General features: G+C 49.3%; 1 protein-coding gene across 4 annotated transcripts in view; it reads left to right on the forward strand.

The window, feature by feature from the left end:
• The first annotated feature begins 1,671 nt into the window (after positions 1-1,671).
• Positions 1,672-13,813, forward strand: part of ZNF584 (zinc finger protein 584) — a 31,614-nt gene continuing 19,472 nt past the window's right edge. The window contains exons 1-3 of one of the 4 annotated variants that reach the window (XM_044931823.2): positions 1,672-2,236; positions 3,022-3,148; positions 7,777-9,357. In XM_044931823.2, coding sequence (XP_044787758.2) covers positions 3,115-3,148; positions 7,777-8,816 — 1,074 coding nt within the window. In that variant the 5' untranslated portion in view covers positions 1,672-2,236; positions 3,022-3,114 and the 3' untranslated portion in view covers positions 8,817-9,357. Of the gene's footprint in view, positions 2,237-3,018; positions 3,149-7,776; positions 9,358-13,813 lie in introns of those variants that run through there. The other 3 variants (XM_006067268.4, XM_006067269.4, XR_006546183.2) reach the window with 3 other exon arrangements.

The following is a 13,813-nucleotide window of genomic DNA, read 5'->3' on the forward strand; positions in this document are numbered from 1 at the left end:
AATCCATACAGCTGCACAGAGTTGGACGCAACTGAAGCAACTTAGCACGCATGCACAGACCCCCAGGGAAGCCCTGATGTCAATTTTCAAAGGGCAATGGGGACTTCCCTGGAGGTCCAGTGGCTAAGACTGGGTGCTGCCACTGCAGAGGGTATTGGTTTGATTCCTGGTCTGGGAACTGAGATTCCCGCATGCCATGTGGTGCAGCCAAAAAAAGGAAAAAGTAGAGATTTGGATATCACACCAAAGAAGATACACAGATGGCAGAGAGAAGCAGATGAAAATATTCTGAACATCATATGCCATTATGGAATTTCAAATTTAAACAATGTCACTACATATTTATTAGAGTGGCTAAAATCCAAAATACTGACAAGCGGTACCAGAACTCTACTGCTGTCTAGAATGCAAAATTATATAGCCCTTGGAAAGAAAGTTATGACCAACCTAGATAGCATATTGAAAAGCAGAGACATTACTTTGCCAACAAAGGTCCATCTAATCAAGGCTATGGTTTTTCCAGTGGTCATGTATGGATGTGAGAGTTGGACTGTGAAGAAAGCTGAGCGCCGAAGAATTGATGCTTTTGAACTGTGGTGTTGGAGAAGACTCTTGAGAGTCCCTTGGACTGCATGGAGATCCAACCAGTCCATTCTAAAGGAGATCAGTCCTGGGTGTTCTTTGGAAGGAATGATGCTAAAGCTGAAACTCCAGTACTTTGACCACCTCATGCGAAGAGCTGACTCATTGGAAAAGACTCTGATGCTGGGAGGGATTGGGGGCAAGAGGAGAAGGGGACGACAGAGGATGAGATGGCTGGATGGCATCACCGACTCGATGGACGTGAGTTTGAGTGAACTCTGGGAGTTGGTGATGGACAGGGAGTCCTGGCGTGCTGTGATTCATGGGGTCGCAAAGAGTCAGACACGACTGAGCAACTGAGCTGAACTGAACTGAACTAGGAAGACAATTGGTCGTTTCTTATAAACTTAAATACACTCCTATTATGTGATCCATCTACCACACGCCTAGGTATTTACACAAATGTATTGAAAATATGTCCACACAGACAGTGGAACAGGAATGTTTATAGCAAATTTATCCGTAATTGCTTAGAACTGGAGTCAAACTGAGATGCTTTTCCATGGGTAAATGAATAAGGAAATTCGTGCATTCATACAATGGAATATTATTTAGCAATAAAAAGAACTGCGCTCTGGAGCCACAAAAAGGCATGGAGGAATCTTAAATGTGTATTCCTAAGTGAAAAAGTCAGCTGAAAAAGGTACATACTGTATGATTCCAACTTTATGACATTTTGGGAAAGGTAAAACTAGAGAGAGTGAAATAGTGGTTGCCGTGGTCTCAGGGGAAGGGAGAGAGGGGTGAATAGATGGAACCGAGGAGATTTTTCATGGAGCAAAACTATCCTGTAGTGCACTGTAATGACTGACGTGTATAAAAAAGTGTAAATTCATATTTCTTACTTTAAAAAGCAACAAAACCAGTATAATTATACTCTTTGGTCTGTAACAAACAAATAAATTTGCCAATAAGGGAAAGGCAGGTGGGTGGGACAAAGGTGTCCTCCGCCGGCGACCAGGTCCAAATGTCCAACCGAAAGTCCCGGGCCCGCCCTCGGAGCTCTCCCGGAAACGCCCCTCTCCTGGCTGCCATCGGCTACATCTGTACAGACGCAGTCTGTGACGTCAGTTACGCGACAGGTAGTTCGCGCGCGCCCCACACCGGGTCACGGGTGACCCGGGAGTCGAGTTAACGGAGGCACACGGACAGAGGTGCCACCTGGCGGCCCTGGCCGGCCGGGGCTTCGGACGTTGCTGTCGGGTGTCCGTTTTGCCTCCGCTGGTCCCTGCGTCACGGGGAGGGCAATGGGGCTGGACTTCCGGCGTTGACCCGCGCTGTGAGGCACTTTGAGGGCAGCGCTCTCACCGCAGAGACCATCACCGCGTCTTTGCTCGCACCGTGACCTCGGCCATGAGTCCCTTTTGCTGAGACTTGCTGTTGTCCCCCGAGAACTTCCCGAAGCGGCTCCTGGTCTTCAGTCGGCCGGGGGCTCGGGCGGGCTGGCGGGTACGGATCTCAGCTGAGCCCGCTGAAACTTTCCGCCATTCGGTTCCGATGGCAAAGGAGGCGCAGGTGAGTGGGAGGTGCGCCCCAGGTTCTCAGCACCCGAATCCCCACCCAGCAGGTCTGGACTCTGAATGGCCTGTGAGAGGTGAGGAAGGCTCTGACAGGTGAAGGGACAGTCTGTGCAGAGACAGAGACGGAGGAGGGACGGGGATCTGGGAGCTACGTGTGTGGTGTGGTTCCTGGCGACAGAGGGTTGCAGGGTGAGGAGGTCTTCTGTGCAGAGCCGGGGGGTACCCTTGGCCGTGGGCCGTTGGAAGTGTGGCGGGGCGGGGGGCGAGGCAGGATGGGCTTGAAGTTGCTCCCCGTGGTAGCACCCTGGAGACACCAGCGTGCACAGTGGCATGCGGGAGTTGTCAGTGGGGTGGACTGGTGAGGTTGTGCTGAGGGTGTGGGGTTGTACCGTGCTGCCGTACAGAGTTACGTGCCTGGCGTGCAGGAGGGCAAAGTGGAGGGCCTTTGGAGTATGGTACTCAGGCCTGAGAGAGAGACGGTACCGTGGGTTTTGTTACTTCCGAATGGTGATCCCTGGGAGACAGGGAATTGACTGGCAGGAAATAGGATAGACCTGTGTGCTTCAAGGCGTCCATCGATGGCAGCCTGTTGTGGGCTGGATGCAGAGTTTAATAGCAACACGATGAGAGAGGCACCAATGGTATTGGGGGCCCTGGGAATCCTCTGAGCTAGGGGTCTTAGGAGGAGAGAGGTATGAGCTTGTGAGTGATGGGGGCTCACAGGGAACCATGACGGCAGTGAGGGATGTGGCAGGACCTGAGGCACGGGTCAAGGGCGTGGGTGTGTTTCTCTGTCCATATTTTGGTTGGCTTTCTGCCCATTATTGACCCTAAGACTCAGTGGAATGCATCATTACAGGGCCCAGTGACTTTTGAGGATGTGGCTGTGTATTTCTCCCTGGAGGAGTGGGGTCTCCTTAATTTGACCCAGAGGAGCCTGTACCGTGATGTTATGCTGGAGAACTTTGGACTCATTGGCTCACTGGGTAAGTCACATTTTTCCCTAACAGACTGACCACCTCTGCCGCCTTTTCTCCATGGGAAGTTCTATTTATCCTAAAGCCCACAGAGTCTGTGTGCCCTTCCCCCCCCCCCCCCTCTCTGAGCAGCCCTGTTGGCAGCTTTGACACCTGTTGCCCCACAGGCTCCTGGAGTAGGGCTTGGGGTTCAGATGTTTATAGTTTGCCCAACAAATCCCAGATCTGCCTCTTTCTGACTGTGTGACTTTGCTGAAGCTTTGGCCCCTCTGTGCTCTGAGTTTTGTCTGCCTCCTCCAAAAGAAATTTTATAGGGCCCTCCCTGGGCCAGATGTCAACCATGAATTGAAATCAGTAGATCAGTTCGGGCAGGATAGCCACCTTTTTTTTTTTTTTTCTTTTGCTGCTTTGAGTGGTTTGTGGGCTTTTAGTTACCCATCAGGGATTGAAGCCGCGCCCTTGGCAGGGAAAGCGTGGAGTCCTAACCACTGGACCTCCAGAAAATTCCAGGACTGCCATCTTTAATATCTTTCAACCCATAAACATGAAGGTATTTCTGTTTATTTAGCTCCATATATTTTTTAAAAATAATTTTATGTATTTATTTTGCACCGTGCTGGGTCTTGGTTGCTGCGGGTGAGCTTTCTTCAGTCGCAGCAGTGGGGCTACTCTTTCTTGTCATATGCAGGCTTCTCATTGAGGTGGCTTCTTTGGTCGCAGAGCGTGGGCTGTAGGGCACATGGGCTTCAGTAGTTGCAGCAAGTAAGCTCAGTAATTTCAGCTCCCAGGCTCTAGAGCACAGGCTCAGTAGTTGTGGCTCAGGAGCTTAGTTGCCCCATAGTATGTGGGATCTTCCTGGACCAGAGATTGAACCTGTGTCTCCTGCATTGGAAGATGGATTCTTTACCACTGAGCCACCATGGAAACCCACTAGCTCTAATTTTTTAAACAGTGTTTTTAATATACAAGGCTAAATTTATTTCTAAGTATTTTATTCATTTTGATGCTCTTCCCCCCCTCCTTTTTATCTTTTTCTTTATGCTCTTTTAAATGGAATTTTTTTCTTAATTTCATTTTAGATTTTACATAATGTAATTGATCTTCCTATACAGATCTTGTACTCTGCAACCTTGCTAAACTCATTTATTAGTTCTAATAGATCTTTCAGTGGATTGTTTGGTGTTTTCTATATATATAATGTCAGGACATCTGTGAATAGAGATATTTTTACTTCTTCCTTTGCCTAACCAACTTGGCTATTGGATATAAATTGTAAGAGTAGACGTCTTTTCTTGTTCTAGTTCTTATAGGAAAAGCACTCATCAGTCTTTCACTAATAAGTATGATGTTAGCTATAAGTTTATTACATATGCCCTATTCAGGTGAGGAAGTTCTCTTGTTGAGTGCATTTATTGTGAAAAGTTGTTATATTTTGTGCAGTGCTTTTCTATATCTATTGAAATGATCATGTGATTTTTGTCCTCTATTCTATTAATGTGGTGTATTATAGTAATTGATTTTCTATATTTATAAGAGTTATCAGTGGTACAGTTTTCTTTTCTTGTATCTTTATTTGGATTGAGTATGAGGATAATTTTGGCTTCAATGGATGAACTGGGAAATGTTCCCTTCTTTTCTGTTTTATGAACAGTTTCTGAAATATCGGCATTAATCCTTATTTCTGTGTTAATATTAACCTGTGACACCATCTCGGCCTAGCTTTTTTTGATTTTTTCTGTGGGGAAGTTTTTTTTTTTTTAAGTCTGTTCAGCTATTCTATTTCTTCTTCAGTCAGTTTCTTTTTTTTTAATTGTCTTCCTTCTTCTACTTTTGGGTTTTTTTCTTCTTTTTGTTCTTTGAAGTATAAAGTTAGGATATTGGTTGAAGGTCTTTTTTTAAAAATTCATTTTATAATTGAAATGCAGTTGATTTACAGTGTTTCAGGGGTACAGCAGAGTGACTGAGTTATACGTATAGAGATCTTTTTTACTATGTATGTTGTGACAATATAAGAAATATGTATTTTGTCTTTGTTCCCAATTCTTTGGCATGCAGCTCCTAAAACTTTTGGAGTCTCTGGAGTGATGAGATGCTTCTGTATGCTGATGAACGTTGACAGTTGCTGGGGACCCCTGGATAGTCTCAGAATAGGGGCTGGTCACCAGAAATATCGGGGGATGATTGGAAGGTTGGATTTTCAGTTACGCCCAGCCTCCTCCTCTCACTTCCCTACCCTGACTTTTGGGGGAGGGGCTGGAGTTTGGGCCAATCATCAATGGCCAGTGATTCAATCAGTCATGCCTATGTGAGGAAACATCCATACAAACTCCAAAATGACCAGTTCAGAGAGCTTCTGGGTTAGTGGACACATCTGAGATGCTAGGAGAATGGTGCCACCAAGGGCATGGATCCTTCTTACCCTCTGCATCCTCAGTCTCCACCCCTGGCATACCCTGCCCTTTTCATTTCTTCCACTGGCTGTTCCTGAGTTATAGCCTTTAAAATAAATTGGTAATAGTAAGTAAATTCTTTTCCTGAGTTATCTGATCTGTTCTAGCAACTTATTGAACCTGAAGAGGAATCAATAATTGTGAGAATCCCAGATTTACAGCTATCAGAAGTATGGGAGGCAAGGGACTTCAATTGATGCCTGAGGTAGGGGCAGTCTTGTGAGACCAAGCCTGTAACCTATGGGATCTGGTGCTAATTCCACGTATCTGGTGTCAGAATTGAATTGAATCCTTGAACACCCAGTTGGAGTTGGAGAAATGGTATGGAAAGCCCCCCATGGATTTGGTGTCAGAGGTGTTGTGAATAAGGCAGCTCAGAGGTGTTGCTATAATTTTCCTTTTAAGCAAGACTTTTCCCCATAACTTTTGGTATGTTGTGTTCTCTTTCATTTATCTCAAAGTGTTTTATAATTTTCCTTGTGGTGATTTAGGAGTACTTTAATTTCCATAAATTTGTGAGTTTTCCAGATTCACAGACATGGAGAACTGAGTTTTGGTTGCCAGGGGATGGGGCAAGGAGCAGGAGAGGGGTGGACTGGAGTTTGTGACTAGCAGATGCAGATTATTATATATAGAATGGATAAACAACAAAGTCCTATTGTATAGCATAGGGAAGTATATTCATATCTTGTAATAAACCATGATGAGAAAGAATTCTAAAATATTTGTGAATTTCCCAATTTTTTTTTTTTTCTGTTGTTGCTTTCTACTCTGAAGTCTACTGAGGCTTGTTTTATGTCCTAGCAAATGGTCTCTTTTGGAGAATGTTCCATGTGCATGTCAGAATGGAAGAGAATATGTATTCTGTTAAGTAGCATGTTCTATAGAAGTCTTAGAGGTCTAGTTGAGTTTTAGCGTTAATCAAGTATTATATCCTTCTTCATTTTCTGCCTAGTGGTCCTATCCATTTATGAAAGTTAGAAATTGAAGTCTGTAAATATTATTGTCTTAATTCTTTCTTTAATTATTGTCAGTTTTGCCTCACAGGGGGTTCTTTTCTAGAAAATTGTGGTAAAACAAACCGTGATATTTACCTTCTTAACACATTTTTAAATGTACAGAAGAGGTTCCAACAAGGAGCTGCTGTACAGCACAGGGAACTATGTTCAGTATCTTCTAATAACCTATAATGGAAAATAATCTGAAAAATATATATGCACACATATATAAGTGAATCACTTTGCTGTACACTAGAAACTAATACAGTACTGTAAATCAACTATATTTCAATTTAAAAAATAAATAAAAAATAAATGAACATTCAGTTGCCTCTGACAATTTTTAAAAAAAATGTAGAGTCCCATGTTCTAATACTTGATATCCTTCATGGTTGCCATGGTGACACAAGCTTCCTCTGTTTTTGTAGGGTGGGTCAGCCTTGATTTGGGCTGGCATGTTATTACTCTTCTCCCTCTTAGGCTTTGCACCTTCAAGGTCCCCCAAGGTTGCCCAAATGGAGGGTGAGGAAGAGGCCTGGGTGCCCAACATGGTGGACAGTGTGGTCAGCAGAGCAGAGGCCAGGAAGGGTTCCAGACTCAGTGACTGGGGCTAGGGGAGGCCTTGGTTTCAGTGATGGGTATCTGTGTGCACTGGCATTTGGGTGCTGGGGCCAGTGACCACAACTTACTCCCACCTTGCCCCTCTTCTGGACTCACCGTGTGGTCTTGCAGTCTCTACCGAGGCTCTGGATGACCCACCTCTCTGGCCTCTGTCTTGTCGTTCCCTCTTCTCTGTGCCACTGCAGAGCTGTCCGCTGCGACCTACTCTGCGTGTGACTTGAGATGCACACGTCCTTCAGTAATCCATGAACACTGGCTGCTCTGTCAGTCATCTTTACACTGGGGCAGCCATCCTCTCCACAGAGCTTGGTGTCATCAGCATCACTGGCCTAGCTGAAGCCCTCGGCAGAGCATGACTTGAAGACCGTGACCCCCTCCCTGCAGTGCTCCTGTCTCTGTCTCCTCGTCCCTGTCGCAGTTTCCCTGTTCTGGGGTCAGGCAGAGCCCTGTTCCCCTGGGCCAGCCCCTCCTCATCCGAACCTTTCCCTGCTACCTCCTGCAAGTCTGTGGACACCTCCGTGGGCATGTGCCACAGGCACCGGTGCTGAAGGTGCCTCCTCCCTTGCAGGCCCACTCTCAGTGCCCGCCTCTTCCGTCCCAGGTTGTCTGTGTAGACTGCGGGATGAGGACACCCCTCTCGAGCTTGGAGAGAGCTGCCGAGTCCGCCTGTCAGAGAAGCCCTGTCTGTGTGGGACGTCTGGACAGGTCTTCCCTGCCACTTTAGGCTTCTTCCAACCCCAGGCTGCCTGCAGAGAGGGAGCGCCCCGCGGGAGCCCCGAGTGCAGCGAGGCCTGCCCACCCGGCTCCGCTGGCCCGCGGCAGCAGGGCGGCCATGCGGCGCAGACGCCCTTCCGGTGCAGTGACTGTGGGCGGGCCTTCCTCCAGGCCTTCACGCTCCTCGACCACCTCGTCGCTCAGGCCAGAGAGAGGCCCATCAGGGGCCCAGCAGGTGGAAGCAGCCCCACGGAGAACTCAACCCTGGTTCCTCACTGGAACGCTCGCCCTGGAGAGATGCCCCACGTGTGCAATGAGTGTGGCAGGGCCTTCAGTTACCCCTCTAAACTGAGGAAGCATCAGAAGGTTCACACTGGCATCAAGCCTTTCAAGTGTGCCGAGTGCGGGAAGACGTTCAACCGCAAGGACGCACTCGTCCTGCACCAGAGAATCCACACCGGAGAGCGGCCGTACCAGTGCGGTGAATGCGGGAAGGCATTTAGCGTGCTGTCCACCCTCATTCGGCACCGGAAGGTGCACATCGGAGAAAGGCCGTACGAGTGCCGGCAGTGCGGGAAGCTCTTCAAATACAACCACAGCTTCATCCTGCACCAGAGGGTGCACACGGGAGAGAGGCCTTACGGCTGCGGCGAGTGCGGGAAGGCCTACGTGACCCGCTCGGGGCTGTACCAGCACCGGAAGGTCCACACCGGCGAGCGACCCTACGAGTGTGGCCTGTGCGGGAAGACCTTCACTACCAGGTCCTACCGCAACCGCCACCAGCGCTTCCACACCGAGGAGCGGGCCCACGAGTGCTCCGAGTGCGGTCGCACCTTCAAACACGGCTCGACCCTCCTCCAGCACAGGAAGGTCCACGCTGCGGGAAGGCCATAGGGGGCCGGCCGGCAGGCAGGAAGCCATCAGCCGCGGCTGGTGCATGCTCAAGTTCTCAGTCCAGAAGGGAGGCTGGGGAGAGGGGCCGTTTGCAAGCGGAACCCGCCGCCCGCCGCCCACACCGACTGGGGCAGGTGCGCTGCGCTCCGGCCAGGCCGCTGTTGGCAGTGTTGGGCCATTGCCAGTTCCTGTGACGGGAGCCGTCCCACCCCTCCGAGCTGACAGCTCCCGTGGTGTGCATCAGTGACTCTGTGTGCTCCCGGAAGCCGTTCTCTCCTCCATAAGGGAGAGTCATGTGCGCTGGATTCTATATGAGGTCTTATTCCCTCCCCACAGCCGGTTCAGGTGTGGACATGACCTAGCTCTGGCCGAGAGTAGCTGAGCAGTGTCTGCAGGGGCTTTCAGGGAAGGTTAGCCTTCTTTATGGACTCTGTGGACGCCACGTTTGGTTCCTGTCGTGGATTTATCCAGCCCTGGGACTGACTGTCTCACGTGGTTCTGGAATGTCTAATAAAGACCTTTTTGTGTACACCACCCTTAATCTGTGGGCTCTGATCTGTGTGTGTGGAAGGACTGAGAACCAAACTGGGCTCATGAATAGAGGGCGCTGTTTCTCTGGAGGTCCCTGATTGTTGTCTGCCTCAGCGGGGACAGCAGGATGGCAAAGGCCAGCTCCAGTCAAGGTTGGCACTGGAGCTTCAGACGTCGGGGGGAAGACTGAAGGGCTCTGTGGGTGGACCTCTGGCCTGGATGTCAGGTGTACCTCTGGGCCCAGAGCTTGCCTGAAGAATGGAGTGGTGGGTAGAAGATCCCTGTGTGACTGGGGACAGGAATCAGCTGGGCTCCTTGTTTCTGGGGAAAGTTCTGCAGCCTCCAGTGCTGGCCAGAAGAAGCTGCTTCTAGAATCAGCTCAGAAGCTGAGCTCTCTGAAACTGAGAACGTGGAGGTAAGTTTGAGAGTGGCCGTACGTTCTGCAGGGGCTGCTGGGCAGAATGAGTGGGCACAGGAGCACGGAGAGGAGTCCTGTGGAGCAGGGGGGCCTGGCACATTTGAGGCTTGAGCTGGTTCTGAAGAGGAATCCACGGATGTGCCGGAAACGTGGTTTTGGGGGGAGGCAGGCAGTTTCTCAGGAATTTCAAGCCTGTTCCCAGTGTCCAAGGTCACTGTCAGCAAATAGCCTACAGGTTCCTTGGATCCTCAGAGCCTTTCTGGGCATGTTCACCTCCTGGCCGTCACCCTGGGCCTGAAAGAAGATCCCGTCATACTGGGATTCAGCTTTCATGACCTGGCTGGGATTCCTGGTGTGTCTACAGACAGCAGCCTTGACTTTTTGCTCTTGCTGTCACAGGGCTCCAGGGAAGGAAGTTGTTGATCCACATATAGATCCAGATCTGCTGGTTGTGGGCCCTTTGATAAAATGTTGGAAACTACTCTTTTACAAGGTCAATGTCAGTTCAGTGAAACTTGTTATGTGGTTGTCACTGTGTCTCTGGTCTACAAACAGTGCTTCACGTCAAGAACAAAACATTAGTGGAGGCGTGTTTGGGGAGAGCCAACCCCAGACTGGAGGCTTTGGGCTGAGTGGTGCTCAGCCAGGACCATGTGTCGGTTGGAACATAAAGGCTGCTGCCGCCTTTAGCTTCAGCAGTTCCTCTCAGACACCCCGCTGGCAGGAGGGGTGGCAGCCACGGGGGCAGGAAGTTCTCAGCCCGTCTGCTCGGTGTTTCCAGCACCGTAAGGCACACATCACCCCAGGCCTGCTTGGGCGCGTGTGTGTGTAATCCCTGTGTGTGATAACTGTCTACCTTTGAGAGAGTCATTTCCTAGGCAGGTTGATAATAAGTCTAGGGGTCCCCAAGGAGAGAGGGGTCTGGAGTTGTTAGCTCCCATCTGTAAGAGAGAAAAAAAGCGACCAGTGCCATCTTTCTACTGGAGGCATCCCTCCCTACTCTAGATGGGGGTGTAGACAGACTTTACACCAAAGCTTTCCTTCCCTGGTCGGATTTAGTCTGTCCCTTACCGACGCAGGTGACCTACTCATCCCTCCCGGTTCTACCACCGAGACAGGGTGGGGATGTACCAGGGGTAGACCTGATGGCATCCCTAGCCGTACTCGTCCCTCCCAGTTCTACCACCGAGACAGGGTGGGGATGTACCAGGGGTAGACCTGATGGCATCCCTAGCCGTACTCGTCCCTCCCGGTTCTACCACCGAGACAGGGTGGGGATGTACCAGGGGTAGACCTGATGGCATCCCTAGCCGTACTCGTCCCTCCCAGTTCTACCACCAAGATGGGGTGGGGATGTACCAGGGGTAGACCTGATGGCATCCCTAACTGACGTCCAGCTCTTCACCGTTACCTCTGATGCCACCCGGGGTTCAATCAGAGTAACCTTCCGGAATGCCTCCCAGGCTAAACCGCTGGGGGAAACATTCATCACCTTGGTGCCTGTGCATGACCCTGAGTATATTCCTGACCACAATAAGACCGATATGAACATAAAACTGAGATGTTTCTTCCAAGCGTCACCACATCAGTATACGCGTCTACTCAGCGCTACCAAAGGAAAGGAACCCCATTGCAGTTCCGAGTAACCTTTAACCTCAGAGGTGCTCTTGTAGCTAGAGCGCCATCTAGCTTCCGAACTTTCGATTCCTAGCAAGGCTAGGAGCTTCCTGACCACCAATCCAAGTTTCTTCCTCCTTGAGAATTGCAGACCCCTCTCTCCTTGGGGACCCCAGACTTTTTATCAACCTGCCTAGGAAATGACTTGCTCATTCCCCCCTTTTCTTTTAGGAGAATTATGCTGCCAAAGGAAAGGGACGTCATTTTCATCCCATAACTACTTCCTGCTGTTTAGGGGTGCAGTCCCTAAATTGTTGAGGCAACATATTCTCATGACCCTCATATTGAGGGCCTCTGACCCAGGGGCCCCAAGTAATAGCTGGAGGAGGCTGCGGCACTCCTAGGAGCCTGGACACCATCCGTAACCTAAAAACCTTCATGCGACTAGAAACAAATCCAATTACACAGTTACAGATGTAGGGAGCAAACAGCAAAAATAAAACAATCAGAATTATTGTCATTAAGATAGTTTTCCATCATAGGGAACTAGTTAACGTCTCCCAAAGTGAGGCAACTGAGGCTTCAGGAGTATTCATAGCCCCAGTCATCTTGTTCATGTTTAGAAAAGTAAGTAACATTAGTGCTCATATCAGGTACGTATGTACAGCACTGGGTATGAATACTGGCACACATTTCTCCTTGGGCAGCTGTCAAAATATCTAAAGCCAATCTGTTTTGTAAAACCACTTAATTTGTGGTTGTTCAGCATTAAGAGCTGAAATAGCTTTTTGAGAATCTTGCAGTGCCTGTTGAGTAAAATTAGTCGAAGCATCTACTCGTAGCATGGTATCTGTAGTTCCCAAAGAGAGAACAAACACTGCAGCCAAATAATCATACCAGTGAGACACAGACCTTGCCCACAATGAGAAAGTCATTTCCTAGGCAGGTTGATAAGAAGTCTAGGGGTCCCCAAGGAGAGAGGGGTCTGCAATTCTCAAGGAGGAAAAAAGGACAAACTTTCTTTTTTCCTCTACATTCCTTAGGATTATGTATCCTGCCTGAGGACAGTCTCTGGATTAAACCTGGCTGATCATGTTATCTTAAAATGTAAATTATGGGGGTAGGTTGTAGGTCTGGTCTTTACAAGGATTATATAACAATAATATATCCTGCCTGAAGGTAGTCTCTGGATTAAACCTTCTGGCTAATTCTGCTATCTTAAAATGTAAATTATGGGAGTAGGTCTGGTGAGATCTTTACAACCTCCAGACATTCTTTGGATTCATTGGAGAGTATATAACTCCATTGCTAACACTAGCAAAGGGGTACTCTTTCTACCCCCTTCTGATGTCTATGTCAGAAGCTTTCTCTATCTCCTTTATACTTTAATAAAACTTTACTACACAAAAGCTCTGAGTGATCAAGCCTCGTCTCTGGCCCCGGATTGAATTCTTCTCTTCCAGAGGCCAAGGATCCCGGTGTTGTCACGTGATTCAGCAACAACCTTTCACCTTGAGCATGGAGGTCTGTATGGAGCAGAGTCAAAGTCTGGCAGAGCCAAATAGGGCCCAGATGTCCAGGCAGGTGGGGGTTAGGGCAGACTGACCAGACTCCTCACCCCACTGACAGGGCGGCATGACCTGTCTCCTGACCTCTCGGCCTGCTTCTCCCCCGTGGTCCCTCCATGGGTCATCTCTGCCAGGTGCCTCTGCACTGCTGCTCCTTCTGGCTGAAAAGGTTCCTGGAGTCCCCGTCTCAGATCTTTTCCTTCCCACCTAAAAGCAAGCAGTAGCAGCCGTCACCGTCACTCTCACCTGTGCTTCATTTCTCTTAGAGCTGCGGTTGCTCCGCAGTGACCCTGTTCTTTAGTCCCTTTGCACATTAAATCTCTGTATTGCACATCAGCTGGAGATGAAATGCATCTACCACGGAGCTCAGGCAAAAGCCTGGCACCCAGTAGGACCCCTGGGGGATCTGTGGTGGCCCTGAGGGACGGTACTTGGCCCAGATCACAGCCCTCTCGGAGCTGACCCTGGGGAGCGAGAAGGTAGGAGACCTCAGGGAAAGAGTGGTGCTTATCCCGTCCTGCACTCACATGAGTGCAGGCACACCTGTCCCAGGCTGTGAGCGGCTGCTGAGCCCTAGAGACTTCACTCCCCTGGCAGGACGAAATCCACAGGCCCCTCATGCGTGAAACTGACATTGTAGTAGGGTGGTGTATACCGAACGCTGTGTCCCCCAATACCTAGGTTAAACCCTAACCCATCAGTGTTCTGTATTTAGAGGTGGGGCCTTTGGGAGGTTGAAGAGGTCATGAGGGAGGAACCCTTGTGACTGAGATTAGTGGTCTCATAAGAGGCCCCCAAGGACCCCTTCTCCTTCACTGTGAGGACACAGAGGATGGCTGTCAACCAGGATCCTCACCTGTCAC

Source organism: Bubalus bubalis, chromosome 18 (assembly GCF_019923935.1).
Source record: "Bubalus bubalis isolate 160015118507 breed Murrah chromosome 18, NDDB_SH_1, whole genome shotgun sequence".
Taxonomy (NCBI): Eukaryota; Metazoa; Chordata; class Mammalia; order Artiodactyla; family Bovidae; genus Bubalus; species Bubalus bubalis.